General features: G+C 42.6%; 1 protein-coding gene across 3 annotated transcripts in view; it reads left to right on the forward strand.

Annotated features, from left to right (window-relative positions):
- Positions 1-2,061: 2,061 nt before the first annotated feature.
- STX3 (syntaxin 3) overlaps positions 2,062-22,092 on the forward strand; it is a 49,800-nt gene continuing 29,769 nt past the window's right edge. For all 3 annotated transcript variants that reach the window (XM_063434790.1, XM_063434788.1, XM_063434789.1), the window contains exon 1: positions 2,062-2,448. In XM_063434790.1, the coding sequence (XP_063290860.1) occupies positions 2,419-2,448 (30 nt within the window). In that variant the 5' untranslated portion in view covers positions 2,062-2,418. The remainder of the gene's footprint in view (positions 2,449-22,092) is intronic.

Below are 22,092 nucleotides of genomic sequence, written 5' to 3' on the forward strand. Positions count from 1 at the left end.
TACATTATTAGCATGTATAGATCCAGATCCATGAATTGCAAGGCTTATGCCATGGTCTCAATCTACAAGGACATACAAAATAATGTTCTTCTATAGTTGACAATTGTCTATTTTTATCTGGTAAAGTCCTAATTTTTTTTGTTTTTTACTTTAACAAAAATTGGAAATTTGGGCTCAAACTCCCAGCTAAAAAACAGAAACTTGTCTCATATTCAAAATCTGAATATTTCATAGAATCAATTGCAAACTCATGTGCATTTTGGCCCTGTGGTCCAAAGTTGCCCACAACTGATATTGCTGTCACTAACATATTAATGCAGCCCAGAAGGACCTTGGATGCCTAATAAGAATCAATTAATGATGCCAATTACTGTAGCTGGTATTTTTTTGGGGGAAAGGTTGCAACCCTACTCCTGGCACTATAACCACTAACGTGTTCTGTGGTGGTTATACTACTTAGACTTAGAGTATACCATATGCACGGCGAAATAATGACAACAATAATGCTTAATTGTGCTGCCTTTTTAGGAATCAGCATTTCAATATTTCTCAGCAGGTTCGTTGCAATTATCACAAGAGATCTCTTCATAAAAAGGGATACTATAGTCACCAAAACAACTCTAGCTTAATGAAGCAGTTTTGATGTATAAATCATGCCCCTGCAGTCTCACTGATCAATTATCTGCCACTTAGGAGTTAAATCACTCTGTTTATACAGCCCCAGGCACACCTCCCTGCATGTGACTTACACAGCCTTCCTAAACACTTCCTGTAAAGAGCCATCTAATGTTTACACTTCCTTTATTGCAAATTCTGTTTAATTTATAATGTCTTATCTCCAGTCTGTCAATAGCCTGCTAGACCCTGCAGGAGTATGTAATTAAATTCCATTTACAAAGAAGTAGATTGAAACTTTTAAAGTAACATCTTATTAAAAGGAAACCATTTGGTTTCATGCAGACTGTCAGTCACAGCCAGGAGGTGTGGGTAGACTGCATAAACATTAACAAAATTGATTTAACTCCTAAATTGCAGTGAATTGAGCAGTGAAACTTCAGAGGAATGATTCATACACCAAAACTGATTAATTAAGCAATAGTACTTTTGGTGACTATAGTGTTCCTTTAATGGTGTTGGCTGAAAATCAATTTTGAACCAGTGCTATCTAAAGTTGGATTTGTGTGCTTATGTAATAATGTTCGTTGGCAGCAAGATCCAAATAACACCCAACATACACTCCTCCTAAATCTCTGTTAGTAAGGTCCCTTTTTCTGTCCTTGGTTTCTCTTATAGCTTCTGGTGTATATACAAGTGACTCACATAGCTCCACAGCAAGTGTGAACTGCAATGAATGTAAATATCATATTACATTGTGAATGACTTGCCCTTTGACATAAAGGGCTATTAATAGTTCATGAAGTCACCTAAAGATATATTAACTAAACAGTGACAGGCTTGTTCGCCACAGTGTGAATATTCAGGAATTCAGAGTGAATTGAAAGCGAATTCCACATTTTCTGTTAAAATAGCGAAAACTGAACACATAGCTATTGTGGAGATGCGTTTATGTTTTATTATGGAACCTAAAATATTCAATTCACTTAGAGTTCCTCTCTATTTACACGCGCTGTGGCAAGTGAAACCTGAATTGCAAAATGTAGGATAAAAACACCCAAGTGTAACTATAGCTCGGTTTGATATTTTTTTTCCAAATCAGATATTTTCACCAACATTTTTAAATTGGTTCCCTTTTCACAACTTCTCACCGTCTAGTGAATTAACCCACAATGTCCCAATTCCCAACACGGACTGTATATAGGTGGTCAAGCAGTGCAAGATATCCTGGGTGGGTCGTTTTAAAGTGCTGGACTTGTGTTCATATAGTGCATATTATAAATGGAGTCCATACAGAATTTATGGGTTTCACACTGCATCATACGTGGCTCTGTTACCTGCACAGGTAAACATTTAACCACCCTTCCCTGTTTCTCCAGTACCCCCTCCCATTTACCTCTTCCTGCAAGGATTAGGGAGGAGTTGTGTGAGGCCGGATCAGTGAGAGAGAGAGCGACCTAGAGACTGCCAGGGATTTAGAGAGAGCAAGTAAGTTACTGGGTCAGAGTGACAGACAGCTGGAAATAATCACCAAGAGAGAGAGAGGGGCAGGCATACGCACATCAAGAGACACCCTCGTGATTTTTGACGTTTGACTGGGTTGTATTATCAAAGAAATCGGAATGAAACGAGGCGGACGAATTTTAGGATCAGAGAAAAAAGATCGGACAATCTGATGTCTTTATCAGTGGACCCTTCTTGAAAAGATCGTTGGAGAAAAGAGAGGGAGAGGCTCACGTTCCAAAACAAACAAACGGATCCAAAGGAAGGTAAAGCCCAGAGTGATTAGATCCAGACACGATCATGAAGGATCGACTGGATCAGCTTAAAGCGGTGAGTATCAGAGAATGTAGAGCTGATTTTAAAATGAATCTGTCAGTATTATCTTAAATTAGAGCGTTAAGCATTGTCTTGCAAGTACCCCGTCCCCACAGTTTGCGATATGTGTCTACACTTGCTCCTTTACTGTTCTTGGCAAACCATGGCTGATTCATATATTACAGTTCCATTTATATCTTTATCCCTCCCATTCACCCTCAGATGATAAACCAGTCTGGGCATTGACCATCTGTTGTAACGTTTACATGCATATATCGGCTGTGGTCCCTAATATATTTAATTTTAATTTATATCAATGGCAATATATTCCTGTAGTGCTGTAGGACTGGTTAACAATACATAGCTTGATTCACTGGTAAACCGGTTGTCTTTTAAATGCCTGCTTTAAATAAAGTTGCTGTCATTTTATTGCTTTTATGTCACACTTCATAAAGTTTGCACCGTTAAATGGAGTATAAGCGTGCAAATGCATTTATTATACTTTTTATAAAGAAATATATTCTGCATTGATGTCCATGGGTATGATTGGTACAATATATTTAAGAGACAATGCAAAATGTGACAAACAAATACAGGAGGAACTAAGCCCCTCTGAATTCTAAACTTTGTGTTGCTCTGCAGCTATTCATTCCTTTGAGTGCATATCCAGATATTTATTGTGTTACGCCAAATCCCCCCTTTTTAACCCAGTGTGTCTTAACCCAGGGCTCTACATATCCTAGGTGTCAGGGCCATGGCGCCTAGAATTTTGACCTGGCACCTGGGTGTTTGTTGGCCTGTTAAGCACTGGCCACCGTAGGGCCCTCCCAAGGGGCAAGGTTGTGCTGAATGGAGCCAGGCAGCGAGGGAGCTGTAATCTTACTGCTCTTCTTGCTTTGCTCCATCACGCCCCCTGCCGTGATGCCAGGAGTTGGGATATTGTCACCCTGGCCCTGGAATCACTAAATGACCCGCAAGGTAGCAGAGCAAGAAGAGCTTGAAGATTACACGACCATAGTAGCTCCACTGGACCCGCAGAAAAGCATCCACCCCAGCTCTCCCAGCGGTACGGAGGCTGGGTCGACATAAATGCAAATTAAAAAATGAATTATAATTTGTGAGTGTGTGTGTCTGTTAGTGATGGAGGTAGGGAGGCTAGGTCAACATAAATAAAAATAAAAATTAATTTGAGCGTGTGTCAAATCCATGAATGCATGTGTCTGTCCGTGTGTGTGTCTGTCTGCCTGCCTGCCTGCCAGTAAGTGTGTCTGTTTAGGTGACCACCCACCCTCTGATTGCGTGGGATCACTTTTTCCCATGCTGTTGCTGGCACTGTCTCCCTAGCTTAGATAATCAATCTTGATGATCTCAACTAATTCATTACGAGGCTATGGCACATGTGCAGCAAAACACCATGCTGTGCAAATTAGCATTTTTTCATAGAGGTGCATCGAAACAATGCATCTCTATGGGTTAGTTCAACGCCTCCATGCAGAGCGTGGAGATGCTAAACGTAGGTGCTGCAAACTGTGCATCACTGGACTAGGATGCACCTCTATTGTCCGCCTGAGTGACTGCCACTTAAGGTGTTAATAAGCAGCAATGTAAGCACTGCCTTTTCTCTGCAGGGAAAGGCTATTGACACCAGAACCACTACATTAAGATGTAGTGGATATGGTGACTAAAGTGTTCCTTAAGAATTCTCTTTTTGTTATCGAAAATAAAACTTTCTTAGTTTAAAAACAAAAACCTGAACCCCTAACTTTTTGAACTTGCTATGGCAAGCTTTTCATGCCGTCTTAACCCTTTTCATCTTCTTGTGTGTCTTACCTCTTGTCTGTTTTTTAAATCTTACCCTTTTTTGCTCCTTCCCATACACATAGAGTAGTATGCAATCACCTGGACAAATAGCCACAGTCACAAGCGCACTGTCACACATATATACTATGTCACATGCATATACACAGTCACCTGCATGCAGTTACATATACACAGTCACACACAGCTACATTTACAAAGACACAGTCACACTAAGCAGCCATCAAGTCTGCCTCCCACCTTTTTGGGCACGGGGGTGGGGAAGGGGGGGGGGGGGCAGGGGTAGAGAAGCAGAAGTAGGAGAACAGTCCCTGGTGTATAGTATTTGGGGAAGCAGAGATTCCTTCCTGCTTTCTTGTCGACATGCAGAAGTTACCAGTCATTGGGTGCCGATGGTCTTTAACATCTCCCTGCGGTCTGTATCAGTATTGCAGAAACCTCTCTGGGTAGAGAATAATATCTTCTGCATGAGTTTCCACACGGCCACACTACAGTGACCGGAGGGATGGGTGGCGGTGTGCCCACCTCGCTCCTGACTGTCACGCTAAGATATTCTTTTAGAATTATGGGTCTGGAGGATCCCATTTGCCACGTGTTAAAATGATTACCACCTTATTCCTTTTACATGTTACCAGTGGGTTATCCTTTGCTTCTTTATGGCTATCACCTCGGTATTCCCCCTGCTACATCTTATCTTGACTCCCCATTTTAACCTTTTAGATTGTAAGCTCAAGGGCTATCTAGCAAAGTACTTTGTACAAAAGAGCTTCAATAGCTAGATCTCGGCTCACAGACAGGGTCCTCTTTACCTTTTGTACTGTTCTATGTATATTGGTACTGTACTGTGCTTTGTAAATACAACTTCCACTTTTTTTATAATCAATCATGATGTGTAGCACCCTAGAAATATGCTTTTTAAGAGCTACTGCTACTCAATGATCCCCCGAAGTTAAGAGCATGTACCTTGTATGTAAGATAACAAACATTTATTTTCTTTTTTTATATGATACATACCTAAACAAAAACCGGAACCGGTCTTTCCGGTTTCCAGGGAACATAGTCACGTCATTTATTTTGGTGATATGTGTCACAGCCCTGCTGCATTGCTATTATGTTCTCATGACACCTGTTGTCTGACCTATTTCACTCTCAGTTTATACCCAGTACTGCAACTAATCACAGTGCAGAAAAAGAATATAATGTCAACATTTTGACTGAAAGGGACATTGAAATGGGTACCGTATGCACTATAACAACTACAGCCCTTTTTATTGTTTGTTAGCAGGCTGCAAGTAATAATAAAAAAACCAAAAAAAAAAACCCTGTTAAATAAAAAAACAAGTGCCCCTTTAGAATGAGAAGTGGTTATGGTTCTAGCTAACAGGTGGTGCTGACTTCCCAGTACTGTTTCAAACCATTTTAAAGTGGGCTGATGCCAAACAGGGGTCCTCCAAAGTTACACTTTAACAGTGGCAATGTTAATTTCGTCCATGCCAGCTGACATGCTCAACTGATTATTGCTGTCTGGGTTTGTGTTCAATTTACATTGCTCATTAATAAGTGTAAGGTGAGCACAAACTGGGTTGCAGATGCCTTTGTTGAACCCTTGGTTTGTGTCAACCTATCAAAAATCTTTTGACAGATTACTGAGTGGTTGGCACCAGTAACCTACTATAAACGGAACCACTACCACAGACTGTAGACACCTCTATGCTGGAGCTATGCAGTATTCCTAGGCTTCTTAATGAGCCATAGTACGGCTCATTGAAAAGATGGGAGGGCAGGCACTCAATATTCAAAATATCACTTTTATAAACTGTCCCAAATATGACACTCCAGACACATACGGGATTATTCACTAAAGTGAGAATTCAAGGTGACTTTTAAGAGAGAATTTCACATTTCAGGTCTAAATAGCCAAACTATAAAAACTCTCTAAGTCAGCTTTGTTTTTAGATAAGCTATTCTAGCCTTAAATTTGAAATTCTCCTTGAATTCTCACTGTAGTGAATGACCCTGATAAAGTAATTCAGCAAGCTGAAGTGATTTATGTGTCTGGAGTTCACTGTCCTCCCCCCCCCCCCCACTTTCAAAAATGCATTATAAAGGTACTAAGTTCAAACCTTGCAAGCGGATTCATTCACAGAAATACTTGAGTAAGTGTAAGATGACCAACAAATAATTGTTTTATTTTATTATAAATGAATTCAACTATTCATAGGCACACGTCTGCACACACTGTACCTTAGGGTTTGTTCCTAAATTGAGCCTTGGTTACAGCTTGACTATTTTACAATTTTACTCTGATTTTATTTATTTTAAATTCAATTTATTGAATAAATCCCCACTTTTAGCCAGTAATTGACGTTGTTGTAATTTATGCATCACAATATTTTTTACTAATTAACAGCACAAATAAAACAAATCTTTTCTTGCATCATTACCTCGTTGGTTGTTATGGTACTAATAATGGCCATTGAACTAACTTTAGCTAAAACTAGTGTGATAGTCACCAGGAGATTGATTGTGACATTGTTTCATTTTATTTATTTTTTTTATATAGCAACTGCAAAAGAAGTATCAAACACAATTCTATCATGGTTCGTTTTATACTTTATACATTACTATCAAGCAAGTAAACTTTTATGCAGGGTCCTTTAAAATCATACTGTGTTTTTTGTTTTTTAAATTGTGTCACCCCTACGTGTTCTAAACTGTGTTACTTGCATTGGATCAATGTCCTTCCAGCTTTGAATATACACTGAAATACTTCTCCAAATTATCTTTTTCTTTGAGTACTATCAATAGCATACCGGTGTGTGGCCATTTGGGCCTGTTCATGTGTACTGTGAATATACATTTATATACCAAAAATGGTGCAGAATTCACAAATTTCTGATGGAGCAGTAAGCTTAGGACATAGAGAGGAAGGTAATGGAGGTGGGCAAGTGACACGATCATGTCACTAGTTCTGCCCCGAAAGGGGACACCATAGTTAATGGCAGGTCAGTCTGATATGAATACGATTATGCACGAGGCTGCCGGTCGATCACTCAGGCCAGCACACTAAGGACAGGACATGCAGGGAGTACATGATCCTAGTCCCTTGAACATAGCATGAGTGCATCTTGGGATGCACTCATGTTATGATTGTTGGGGTTAGTTCCCTGGTGTCCCCAAAAGCGGGACAGCCGAGAACTAAGGCAGGACAGGAAAATCAGGACTGTCCCTCCAAAATCTGGTTGGTCAGAGCCATGTTACATAGCGTTGGGGATACTCCACCCTCCTCTGCACATAAAAGGATTAAAAACTCTTTTATTACTTAGCTTAAATCCAATGCCCTGAGCACATTAAAGCTTCCCCCACAGGAAAGCAATAAATCAGTGCTTTCCTAGGGGGATTTTGAAGACGCTGAATGTCCAGACAGCCACTAGAGGTTGTCTTAACCCTGCATTGGAAGCAAACATTTTCACTTGGAGGGTTGATAGGACAGAGCTACTTCTCCCAGACCACTTTAATTAAATAAAGTGATTGGGTGCCTATAGTGTCCCTTTAAGTGACGCTCCAGGCTGTTGATGAGCAGCCCTCAATTTAATGAATTGAAAAGAAAAAAAAACACAGAAGAAACTTTGACATTTCCTTTGTTTGCAAAACTTTGTTTTGTTTGCAAGTAAGCAACTGCAATTTCATAGCCAATCTCCCTTTTATTTCTAAGGGAGTACCGTGTAAATGCCTAGGGATTTATGTTCTAAGCAATTATTTATATATTCCAGTTAAATGGTGAATTGTGTTTGTAGAATGTTATGTCCTACAGAAGATTTTTACATGTCTAACAATTCTTAGTTACATAGGGATAGTCCCAGCTTGATTATCCTGGTTCAACTTTAATTTATTTGTCTCTCGCTATTCAGAAATTAGTATAGTTTATCACTTTCATGTATGATTTTAAATAGACATTTTAGACGTTATGGCCATTTGATCTTGTTAAATTGGTCCATTCAGTATTGAACTGTTTTTGAGGGTCATAGCTAAGATGTGACTGTGCAAACTTGTCCTGGATTTTTGTTGCTAATCTTTTTTATATAATTCTGTCAGGTGGCAGATTAACAAAAGCAATCAGTTAATTAGTGGGAAATAATGCAGTTTCCAGGTAGCTGTTTTTAGACCCATCTTGTTTTATTTGGTAATTCAAGTTGCCTTTCCTGCCATTTATGTTACCTTGGGTGTGTGCTACTGCTAAATTAACCTCCTGTGTAGATATTTGATTAACGCTATAATGGTACACATTATTGTGTACTCTAAGTCAGTACTGATAAGTGTTTCCTTTGACTACCCAGAACTGACTCTAAATGAGCGTCATGTTAGTTACCCTGCAACAACAGGGGCTGCATTAGACCAACTCTGCATTGTTCTGCCCTATAAGATCAGGTCATGTAAAACTTCCAAGTGAGTTATTACTGGTAAAGCATATATTAAAAGCAGACTGACAAACAGATCCTGAAAACATTTAGTTTTATTTGTGGAAAATATTAATCGTTGGCCATCATTTCATCTGTCTAGTGCAGATTTATTCTATTTGAAATATTGTTGTTGCAGATGTTGAATCAGGGTACTTGCATGATGATGTAAACCAGTGTTTTTTTGTTTTGTTTTTTCACTTGAGTACCCCTTGGAAGCTAATTTCCATAAATTGTATCCCTCATATTAGCAAAATGTTTATTAAAATAGCTGCTGTTCTTTCAAACCTATAAGTTTTTCTGTGCCCCGGGCTCCCCCCTGCTTCTCCTCTGACCCAGACTCCCAAAGCTTCTCCTATGCCCCAGGCTCCCCCATGCTTCTCCTCTGCCGATTGTCAGGTCGTCCAAATTCCATAACTCCGTAGTGCCATATGAATGTATAACTGATTTAAATGACACCCAATGGACACCCAATGCATGTTTGGTTGATTTGTGATTTAGAGTTCCCTCCAATCTGCCAAAAAAAAGACAGAGAGATCATTGATGGGGGATAAAAATAGATGATTTTATTTACATTTCAAGTGAGATTAAGTAACCAACTGAGGTGTAATAAAAAATATATTACTATATTATGTTATAATATATATTCATTGAATTCTCCATTCGGCCAGGCAGGTCTTGAAAGTGCTGCTTTACTGTATGGGAAATCTGTATACTCCTGTGAAACCAGTTAATCGTGACTGTAAACTTGCCCATGATTGTATGACTGGAAGTGCTGCATGCTGTTGGGAAGAACTTTCCAACCCTGCTTGACAGGATGGCAAGACCGTTTCAGTCTGGCAAACATGCTGGGTGGGGTCGTAGAAGTTGCAAAGTCACGTAATGTAGTAAAACAGACGCACTTTTTAAAGATGCAGTATATAGTTTTGCAGATTACCAGAACATTTTTTTTTTCTTCATCCGCTGTAGTAGAATATTGGAACATTATTTCCCTAAATACAGCACCATTTTATTATGACTATTTATGTACATTTAATTTTTGACAAATTAATTTTGATATGTACATGCATAGAATATTTTAGCTTAAATTCATTTCTGAGTTAATTTTAAAACCGAAGAATGGGTCCCCAGGCTAAAGTCATTTGCATCATTTGGGTCCTTGTCAAAAATGAGTTAAGAATCAGGGATACCGATTTTGGATACATTTGTAAAAAGTAATTGCTCCTCTATTTATTTAAGCAATTTCACTCAGGATTGCTTTTCAGATAACCCCCTATGTGTGCGCCAGGGTTAATAAGGTAAGAGATGGCAGTCTTTAACTTGAGTAACATAATTATTAAACCATATTAAATAAGTTGATCCTTCTGTTTTACAATACTGACAAGTTCCACTCGCCACTAGCCTGGCAAGTAGATATTAATCGCCAGAGTATATGCTGTAGCTTGCCATGGTGAGTGACTTTTAAGGCCTGGCTGGTAGCATAGGTGTGTATATATGTGTATATGTATAGAAAAAAAGTATGTACCATTGAAGACCATACAGCAAGTGTCAGTACCCCGCCACCAACAGAGAGTCTGCATAACTCAGAATTTTCTTATTCTAGTCTATGGGATAATTACTTGTCCTCTAGCATCAGTTTTGCTCATTGCACAGAGTGGGTGAAACTGCTCTTTTATTATTATTAGTTTATTCTTTATATAGCGCCAGCTTATTCCACAGCGCTTTACAATAAGAGGGGAATTTACTAAATGAGACAATAACAAAACGTTACCGGAATAATAGGTAGTTAAGGACCATGCTAAAACAAGTTTACAATCTAGAGTAGGTGAGGTATTAAAACACAATAGGAAGGGTATTGAGGGAGACAGCAAATAGACATGGTGGGAAAGTAGCAGAACTGGAGGTGAGAAAAGAGTGTGGCCCTTTAGGAGAGAGCAAGAGGAAGGTTTGAGAGATAGAAGTTACTCTTGGAGGCCATATGCAATCCTGAAAAGATGGGTTTTGAGGGACTTCTTAAAGAATTGAAGACTAGGGGAGAGTCTGACAGGGGTAGGCAAACTGTTCCAAAGGAAAAGAGCTGCCTGTGAGAAGTCTTGCAGGCGTGAATTTGCAGTAAGGGTGTGAGCAGCAGACAGGAGAAGGTCACCAGTAGAGCAGAGAGACGGAGAGGGGGCATGCCTATGAATCGGTGAAGAAATGTAAGAGGGGCTAGAGTTGGTTAGGGCTTTATAGGTAAGGGTTAGATCAGCCTGGCAGCATCATTCATCACAGATTGTAGGGGGGCAAGATGGCTTCTGGGGAGACCAATTAGAAGGGGAATTACAGTAATCCATGCAAGAGATTACTAGAGCATGAAAAAGCTCCTTGGCAGCATCTTGCATAAGAAAGGCAATGTTGGGGGGCAATGTTTTTAAGCTGGAATCGACAGGTTTTAGCAACAGACTGGACATGAGGCGCAAAGGTGAGGCCAGGATCAAAAAATACACCAAGACAGCAAGCTTGAAAGGATGGGTGAGGCAGGTACCGTACAGGGAGAGTGAAGGAGGAGGAAAAATAAGAAATTAGAGAGATTGAGTTTCAGAAAGCAGGGGCACATCCAATCAGGGATAGGAGAGGCAATTGGTGACACGTTGTAGGACAGCAAGGGGGAGGTTTGGTGAGTAGATGTATATCTGGGTGTCATCAGCATACAGATGGTAGTGGAATCCAAATGAATTAATGAGTTTGCCAAGAGAGGCAGTATAGAGAGAGAACAAAAGGGGACCAATAACTGAACCTTGAGGTACTCCGACTGAGAGGGGAAGAGTAGAGGAGGCGTCGTTGGAAAAAGAGACACTGAAGGAGCATTGGGAGAGATAGGAGGAGAACCATGAGAGAGAGCTGTGTGACAGTCCAAGAGATAGACGAGTTAGGTGAAGGAGGCCATGATCAACAGTGTCAAAGGCAGCAGAGAGGTCAATAAGACCTCTACAGTGGCTCTACAAACCATACCGTGGCTGCTGTCCTTTTACACATAGCCCATGTCACAGTTTAGTGCTCCAGGTAATGTGCATACGTGGAGCCGCGGATTATCCCTCAAACAGTGTGCGGCATGCACACCCTGTATTTACAAATTGTTTTAGTTGTAAGCCATGTTCAGTGCTAAGAGTGGACATAGGGCACACGTCATCATTTAAAAAAAAAAAAAAAACGTTTTATTTTTTTTGATGGGAGGATCTAGACCGTACTAGTACATAACCTATTGGTTGTGCCTACTTTTGGTAAGTTATGTATTTTGTGTAGGAAGCACTTTATTATTTAGTTCATGCAGTGAGTGATTTATTTAATTCATGAGGGATTCTTCTCCAGGCAGCATCTCCTAGTTTTTTCTAGGGAATTTGCATCATATTTTGCACATTTTATCATCTGCTTAGCAACATTGCAAAATTGTTTCCCTTGAACAACTATTGCTTGTGAAGCCGTAGTATAAATTCTATACTCTTATATGCACAGTGAGCCTTTTGTTTCACTGCGTACACATTTGTAATTGTATGGCTATTTTATGTTGTCTGCTTATTAAAAGTCCTGCAGAAAATGTTATGTTTACATCAAGTAGCCATGCTTTACAAAAACCCAAATATTTGTATAAAATATAAGTTTGTTTCCTCTCTGTAATGTTCTATGTAGATATTTAGATAGATTTTATATTTAATGTGTGAAATCAACCACTACATTAAGTGCAGTGATTTTACCATCCCCCCCAACAAACCGTAAAAACCTTAATAACATGTTAGAAGTATTAGGGGATTATCCTGTGGCCATCTGTACTAAGCCAGGCAGCCAGGCAAAGAAGACAAACATAGGTGGGATGTAATGAGGCTGACACACAGACAGAAACTGCCACACAGACAGAAACTGCCACAAAAATAGGGAGCTACTTTTTCCTGAAACGGCTATAAACAAATGAGTCATGCTGTCAATAACCATGACAGAGTTAAAAATGGACGTGAACAGCCCGTGACCTCAGCAATTATAAAGTGTCAGTTGGAGGAAATGATTGTGAAATGTCCATCCATATTTGCCTATTATCAATTTTTCTTCTGCATAGGGAATTGGTTAACTGCTACAAAATATTATTTTTTTTACTAGTATGGGAGGAATAACAATCTCAGCCTGTGAGCTGTAATCTCGCATTAGTAGCAGTTTTTATGTGACTCATTTCGAACGTCACTGACACGTTGTTGAGTTTTGAATATGGAACGTCATTTGATCTCCACTAAATAGTGCTGTATTAGAGATCAGCTTCTGTACACTCATTTAAAAATATGCTTGTTTAGCTTGCAGTGTTAGCGAAACAAGCAAATTTGTAAGGGATTAAATGTGTTTTTAAATCATATTTTATTTATTTTACTACAAAGGGCTCAGGAGGATAGTCAGGATATCCTGAAGAAGAAAAAGGAGGCTGTGTCAGAGGGAAAACAGGGGGCATTTAAACCGAAGCCTGATTATGGTACATCATAGGAATTTTCTATTTAATAATTAAGCAGTTCGTGAGACGATCAGGGGTGGTTCTGTTATTTCATGCTGTGCAATGTAAAGTGACCGTGGAAGGGGGGTATAGTACAGATAAGCTTTTCTACAATTGGATTTCTAAAGAAACAACGTATTCAAATCTATGATGAAATTAAACTACGTACATTTCAAATAGTCATTGTGTTAGCAGAGTTGCAATAAATGTATAGCTGTAGATGCTGGTCTATGCCAATAACTAAGAAGCAGGTTCCACAGATGGTGGAAATGCTTTCCTATCAGAATATATGAATAGAGTGACAGATGTCACTACGTCAAATGCAGATGCTCCTGCAATCAAGCCAGCATATTGGTATTCTGGGGTAGGATTGCTCTGCTTGGTGAAGTGTTCCCAGCAGTGCTGCAGAGGAGACAGTTGTTTAGTTAATCTCTATATGAGCAATAAAATATAATTTTTTAACACTGACACATTTTATATGTTCACTCTATACAGAGATGTTGTGGTTTCTTGACAAAGGGTTAATACTTTATTACATCAATTTATTATTACACTTTATTACATTATATTAACAGTGTTGGCATGACGTATAGTAGAAACAAATTTGCTCCACAATTTCTTAATGCTTGTTTTATTCATACAATAATGTACCCAGGGCCAAAGATATGTTATTTGTCTTGGAGTTGTTAACATTTTAACAACTCAGGAACTGCATAGGTGCCAACAGTCACAGGTTTGCCGAGGTTGCCCTGCATTCGGGGGTACTGTTTCAGCCAATATTGGTCCCACATTTTGAAATCTGATGGCTCTGACAGTGGGCCCACCCCCTTTGACAATCAACACGCACACATGTTCTCTTCCCTGCCCACGTCTGTCCCAGAAGGTGGGCAGGGAATGTTGCCAGATGTGGAACCTTAGAGTAGCATGTTTCTCTTGAACGCAATCGAGAATGTGATGAACAAATTAAGCTGATAGCTTCCATTCACTTTCACATAACGTTCTAAATTAATATTTTGAAGCAACGAGTGAACTTCTGCCCAAGCTTTTACCGATCATTTAAAAAGTCAGTCTAGTTATAAATTATTTCATGTGTTGAATATTTATGAATGTATGTTGCTGTATGGTGTAATTGGGTATCTAAACCGACAACTAACCAGTTGTATGTTCAAATACATTGTGTTCGCAATCTCAGTGATTTCCCAGAATACTGATGATGGCATATTACCATTGGTATTTTAATATGTGGTACCTATTAGAGCGAGACATTCTAATAACAATTTCAGTTCTTCCCACAGGAACGCATGGGATTGGCTGAGTTTGCCAAGGAGGCAAAGCCAAACGCCACCCTGGCCACTCAGCATTTCCTCATAGAGATGCATTAAATTAATGAGGAAAGTTCAGTGTCTCCATGCAGAGGGTAAAGACACTGAATGGCAATCCTACAGCATTGCCATAAGAAGCACCTCTAGTAGCCACCTGAAAAGTGACCAGTGGAGGTGTCACTAGACTGTAATGTAAACACTGACTTTTCTCTGAAAAATCAGTGTTTACTGCAAAAAGCCTGCAGGGACTGATTATACTCACCAGAACAAATACAATAAGCTGCAGTTGTTTTGGTGACTATAGTGTCCCTTTAATTTCACTATGCACCAACATCACTTAATATTCATGAAGTCATTTTGGAGCATAGATGAAATCCCTGTAGCCTTGCAAACGAAAGCAATGCTATTTCTGAAATACAACATAGTTTACATTTTGCAGTTTCCAGAACTACTAGTGGCTAAGAGAAAGACCATAAGTAACAAGGGGAGCTGGACTGGAAATCATTCAGATACTGGATAATTTTGAAGTAAAGTGTCGGCACTCAAAGATTGATGACACAGGCCGCTCTGTGCATTCAATGCTTCTCTAAGGTAAATATCTGATTGAACATAAGCCATCAGACTTGACGACTTCACTGCAGATGGATCAGGCCAAAGTAAGAACAGTATAAACCAAACATAATTCAAGGTGCTTCGACTGAAACTGAACTAAACAACCCAGGAAGTAACAGGACTAGTTGTTTAACAGCCATGGGGTGTAACAAGGTTACTTTATAAAAGTGCCAATTTCTATTGACATCTGCACTTTCTGTAAAAGGTAAAAAAAAAAAAAAAAAAAAAGCTGTTCAAACAATATACAGTAGTTTATTTTATTTTTTTATATGCTAATTTTTTTTTTAAAGAAATCAATTTGCAACCTCCCTCAATCAGCTAATTTTATTAAAGACACGGAGGCGAGTATTATGCATAACTCTTTCTTTATTTCCTCAGCAGCAAAGATAAAGGAATATAAATATTATCGAAATTGAAAGCAAAAAACTGTAGAGGCATAACAGGCAGCCAATCACATAACAGAGGAAGTAGCTATATAAGTCCTGTGTCTCCCACAATCCCCCTCTTTCTTTGCTGCTTCCTCAGACAGCTAAGTATCCTGTTTAGCTCTCTTACTCGTTGCAATTTATCATAGTATTTATGCTTGTGATTATTGCTATTTTACTGAATTTTGCTACCATTATCGTTTTATTATTTGTTGTTGATTGTTACTTGTTCGTTTTCACACCTTAGTGTGCCTTGGGGACCCCGGGGTTTTTCCCCCCTTTGCCGGGAGTTGGTCTCCCTACCCTCCCCTGCTCCCCGCGTCTTCCGCGGGTACCTGCAGTGGTTCTTTTGCCGCGGCCGTTCTTTTCTTCGCGGCCACGGCTCCGTGCACTCGCCTACCCACTCGCGGACTCCCGCGCGGGCTGAGTGCACGCGCCCCTTCCCCCACGGGTGCACGACCGCGAGCACTTCCCTCGCGTGCGGCGGCCATCTTGGACGGTCCTCCACGAGGTCTGCATCCTAGCTGCCGTGCGGTCGGTCGCCCCGCTCTCTCCTGGGCACACTAACGGTCTGATTGCTAAATTTTGTTCTCCTGTGCTGTGGGTTACTCAACCCTTCTATTCTCTACTGCCCCACTTCACTAGTTTCAATTGCTTTACTATTGATTGCCATTATGCAGGATAGGGATGATGGGCCTACTAGTCCCCCTGGGGAACTTAACTTGGAGAATACTGGGAGTGCTATGGCCTCTCGGGAATTTCAAGCCTTGCTTGAGGCCACTATGGCTTCTTCATTGCAGAAGGCTATTGCCTCAGCTATGGGGGCTGTCTCCTCCTCCTTTACCCACTCCCTCCATTCTATGGTTCTACCTGCAATGGCCTCCCCGGCCCCCCAGGGTGGGGGATCCCCTTCACCTGCCCAGACTGTACCTGGGGCCCATAAGGCTAAGGCCAAGTCTAAAAATGTCGGCTCCCACTCCTTGATGCAGGCTATGCCTGCCATGATTGACACGCTAGAGGCGGTCGCAGATGGCGCGCACCCCACGCGCAAAAGAGCCCCTGGCCGGGCTAAAAAGGCTAGGTTGTGGAAACGGGCTAGAGCCCTTGATGATGGGTCGGATACCGACCGGAGTGTGGAGGAAGAATCCGACGATATGGAGTATGACTCCTTTGATGATGAGGTATCTGGCGAGGATTTGCCCCTTACGGGCGCGAACCCCTCGGGGTCCTCTGCCAAGGCCCGGGGTCAGATATCAGGCCCCTCTGGGGATGACAAGGCAATCCTTGACCCGCAGGGTAACCCCCTGTTTGATCCTGACGACCTGCGTCACCCCAGGTCCGCTGAATGGGTCCCCCCGGACCATATTGCCCAGTATGTGGCTAAGCTCATCCGCACGCCCCTTTCGAGAGAAGGCCGCAATAAACTGCGCGCCGAATGCCCACGCCCTATCCCCCCGGGCGCTGCCTGTAAGACCCCAGACATTGACCCGCAGATTGCCCAGTTCTTAAATAAGTCGGGCTGGAAGCCCAAGAAGGGCCTTGACCATTCCCTGAAGGGGTGCCAGGACAAGATCCTGGATACGCTAGGACCCCTCTCGAAGCTGTACGAGCTTCTCGATTCTGCCAGGACTGGCGACTCGGTCTTGGACATTGATGTGGCCGTAGGTTGGGTCCAACGGGCCATATGCTTACTGGGGAATGCCAATACGGCGATGTCTACAGAGAGGCGTAAGGCTATTCTCTTAAAGATCGACCCTAAGCTGGTCACCATGAATGTGGCGGAGCCTGAGCCGACCGATGAGGGTTTGCTGTTCGGCACCTCCTTCGTTAAGGACATGGGGTCGTATGTCAAGACCTTTACTGCTATTGACAAGGCACAGGCGAACATGAAACGCGTGTTCGCGCCTAACGTTTTCGGAGGGGCCGGGCGTAGCAGGAACCGTCCACCCAGGCCGTGGTTTTCGAGGCGCATTCCGCGCAACCAGAGGCTCCTTTTTTCCCTCCCGGGGATTTCAGGATCAGAGAACCCCTCCCTTCTTCCCAGCCAGAGGTCGGACTTGGGGCTCCAGATACCCCCGCGGTGGTACCCCCAGCAGACGTCCTTACGGTGAGTACCCTTTCTTTCCCTCCCGTTCAAGTGGGAGGGAGGCTGGCTCTATTTTACCGAGAGTGGGAAAATATCACCTCAGATGCTTGGGTTCTGCAATGTGTAAAGGGGTATCGCCTAGAGTTTGTTTCCGTGCCTGTCCAATTTTGTTCCCCCAGAGAACTGTCTCTTCCACCGGATCAGGACGAGATGATTTCCACGGAAGTCGTGGAAATGCTTTTCAAGGGCGCTATAGAGGAATTGCCGTTCGCCGCCGTAGGCTTTACGAGCAATCTGTTCCTAGTGCCCAAGAAAGGGGGCGGAGTTCGCCCTGTGATAAATCTTCGCCCCCTCAACGCCTTCCTACGTTACCAACACTTCCAGATGGAAGGTATACACTGCCTCAGAGACCTTCTGCGCCAGTCGGACTGGCTAGCCAAACTGGACCTGAAGGACGCCTACTTCACGGTACCCATTGCTCTGGAGTTCAGAGACTACCTCCATTTCACATGGCACGGGCGTCGTTGGCGCTTCACTTGCCTGCCTTTCGGTCTCTCATCGGCTCCCTGGTGCTTCACCAAGCTCATGAAGCCTGTAGTGGCGTTCCTCCGAACCCGCGGGGTTCGCCTCATTATCTACCTGGCCGACATTCTGATTTTGTCCCAATCAAAGGAGGACCTCCTCCTACATCTGGAGTGGACTACCAACCTGCTACAAAAGCTGGGTTTTCTGATCAACTGGGACAAGTCAGTCCTAATTCCCGCCCAGTCCATAGAGTTCCTGGGCTTCAGAGTGGATTCCGTCCAACAATTTTTGTTCCTACCATGTTCGAAGGTAAGAGCCATCCAGAAGGAAATTCGAAGGGCTCTTCGTGTCACAGACTTATCCGTCAGACAACTGGCGAGAATAATTGGCCTTCTCGCGGCCTCTATTCTAGCGATCTTCCCAGGTCCGCTACATTACCGGGCCCTCCAACGGCTCAAAGGGTCACACCTTCGGTCAGGTCACTCCTACGAGTCTCGGATACGTTTGGACGCGGAGTCCAGGGACGAATTGGTGTGGTGGTTGGCACACATGGAGGCTTGGAACGGGAGAGCAATTTTCGGCTCCATCCCAGACGTAGTGATCGAGTCCGATGCCAGCTTGCACGGCTGGGGTGCTCGCTGTGGCGACGTTTCCACAGGAGGCAGATGGTCCGATGTGGAGAAGTCGTTACACATCAACTGCTTAGAACTCCTGGCAGGGGCGTTCGCAATCCGCAGCCTTACCCCAGGGCGGGCGAATTGCTGCGTTCTCCTCAAGATGGACAACGTATCGGCGGTCCGCTACATAAATCACCTGGGGGGTACGAAGTCCAAGATGTTGGCGATTCTGGCGAAAGATTTCTGGCAGTTCTGCCTCTACAACAACGTTTCAGTAACAGCGGAACACATTCCGGGTCTGGACAATTCGGGAGCGGATTGGAATTCCAGACACTTAAGAGACTCTGGAGATTGGCGTTTACACGCTTCGGTGTTCCAGAGCCTGGACATGCTGTGGGGAAGATTCCAGATGGATCTGTTCGAATCTCGACTGAACACTCAGCTGCCGGAGTTCTACAGCTGGAGGCCGGACCCAGCGGCGGTAGCGACAGATGCCTTTCTCCAGGAATGGCCACGGGGTCATCTGTACGCTTTTCCCCCGTTCAACATGATCGCGCGCACGATCTCGAAGATGGTTCGCCACGACTGTCGTTTGGCGTTGATCACCCCTCTATGGAGATCTCGACCATGGTTCCCTCGCTTGATGGAGTTATCGATAGATTACCCTCGGCTGATACCTGTCTTCCAGGACCTCCTTCTGGATCCGGATGGGAACTCACACGAGCTGGTGTTGCAACACCAGCTACCCCTGATAGCGTGGTTCCTTTCAGGGGACCTTGGACTGTCCCAGACGTTCCGCAGGCAACTCTCCTGCTCCTCGATAACGCCTGGGCCCCAGGCACCCGTACAGCCTATCGAGCTTCATGGAGATCGTGGTCTGGTTGGTGCATGGAACGGGCAGTGGATCCCGTATCTGCCCCTCTCTGTTTGATCCTGGAATTCCTCACGTCTCTGTTTGACTCGGGCAAGGCATACCGCACGATCAATCTCTCCCGCTCTGCTATTTCGGCCGGCCACAAGGGTTTGGATGGTTCCCCTGTAGGCAGACATCCTTTCGTATGTCGTCTTCTAAAGGGTATTCGCCTTGCTCGTCCTCCTCGGCCTCGTTTCTCGGCCTTTTGGGACGTCAACGTGATGTTACAGTTCCTCTCATCGTGGTACCCTAACCAAGAACTGACTTTAAAACGATTGTCATCCAAGTTGGTGATGCTACTCTGTTTGATCTCTTGCAAGAGGGTCTCAGACGTCAGGGCCCTGGATTGGGACGCCGTTGCATTCACCCCAGAGGGTGTTACTTTTGACATATCCAGGAGGACTAAAATCTGCATCCAAGTCATTTTCATACCCCAGATTTTCTGAGTGTCCGGCGCTCTGCCCGGTGGATTGCATCAAAGTTTACCTGGATGTTACGCGCTCTCTTCGCTCAGCCGATCTGCACGACTTGTTTGTATCTTTTAAGTCTCCTCATCGGCCAGTTTCGACACCTACTCTGGCACATTGGGTGCGTTGGCTGTTAACCTCTGCGGGTATAGACACCTCCGTCTTTACGCCTCATTCGGTACGTGGCGCGATGGCTTCGAAAGCTTCCTCAGTCGGATGCCGTCTGGAAGATATTATGCGAGCGGCAGATTGGTCCCGAGAATCGACCTTTCGAGACTTCTATTTCAGACCTATTGAACACATCGCATCTCGAGTGGTGGCACAGCTTTGAACTTGCATAATATGAGCCTCCGTGTCTTTAATAAAATTCCCAGATTTTACTAGTAACATGACGTAAAGTCATGATTTTATTAAAGACACGGAGGCGAGTATTATTCCCTCCCACCCTCCCGGTGGGGATCTGGGTTAGGAGATGCCTCGATACGATTCAGGTATGTTTTTTCAATCAGGTCTGTATTTATATCATGTGTTTAGATCATGTACTTGTATCATGTGTTTTATCATGTTTTGGATGATTTTGATTGCTTTGGCTGGTTTCTAATTCTAGATATTTTTTATATTTCAGAATCCAGTTTTATGTATGGCTACTCACGGTTAGATTTGGTAAGTCTACAGTTTTGAGTTTGGAAATTACCATATTTTTCTATCTTTTGTAGCTTGAAGTTTTCGCTTTGTCTCCCGTTTCCTGTTTGGATCTAATGGAGCATCGTTCGTCTTACCTGGTCTTCGGGGGAGGGGGATTGTGGGAGACACAGGACTTATATAGCTACTTCCTCTGTTATGTGATTGGCTGCCTGTTATGCCTGTACAGTTTTTTGCTTTCAATTTCGATAATATTTATATTCCTCTATCTTTGCTGCTGAGGAAATAAAGAAAGAGTTATGCATAATACTCGCCTCCGTGTCTTTAATAAAATCATGACTTTACGTCATGTTACTAGTAAAATCTGGGAATTTTTGTTTTATTTGTGTTCCTTTTAAACCTTAAGGACCAAGTCTCTTTTGAGATGCGACTCACTGTGACCTTTTTGACACTGCTGCTATGCGTCTATTCTAATCCAATTCCCCTTTCTGTTTATGTGCACCCATACCAATTACCGTATATACTCGAGTATAAGCCGACCCGAATATAAGCCGAGGCCCCTAATTTTACCCCAAAAAACTGGGAAAACTTATTGACTCGAGTATAAGACTAGGGTGGAAAATGCAGCAGCTACTGGTAAATTTCTAAATAAAATTAGATCCTAAAAAAATTATATTAATTTAATATTTATTTACAGTGTGTGTATATAATGAATGCAGTGTGTGTGTGTATGAATGCAGTGTGTATATGAATGCTGTGTGTGTATGCAGTGTGTATATAATGAATGGAGTGCAGTGCGTGTATATGAGTGCAGTGTGTGTATGAGTGCAGTGTGTGTATAATGAATGCAGTGCAGTGTGTGTGCAGTGTGTATATAATGAATGCAGTGCAGTGTGTGTATATGAGTGCAGTGTGTGTATATGAGTGCAGTGTGTGAGTGCAGTGTGTATATAATGAATGCAGTGTGTATGTATGAGTGCAGTGTGTGTATGAATGCAGTGTGTATATAATGAATGGAGTGCCGTGTGTGTATATGAGTGCAGTGTGTGTGTGTATCAGTGCAGTGTGTATGCAGTGTGTATATAATGAATGCAGTGCGTGTATGAGTGCAGTGTGAATGCAGTGTGTGTATGTGTGTATGTATGAATGCAGTGTGTGTATGAATGCAGTGTGTATGCAGTGTGTGTATATAATGAATGCAGTGCAGTGTGTGTGTATGAGTGCAGTGTGAATGCAGTGTGTGTATGTGTGTATGTATGAATGCAGTG

This window comes from Pelobates fuscus, chromosome 10 (genome assembly GCF_036172605.1).
Source record: "Pelobates fuscus isolate aPelFus1 chromosome 10, aPelFus1.pri, whole genome shotgun sequence".
Taxonomy (NCBI): domain Eukaryota; kingdom Metazoa; phylum Chordata; class Amphibia; order Anura; family Pelobatidae; genus Pelobates; species Pelobates fuscus.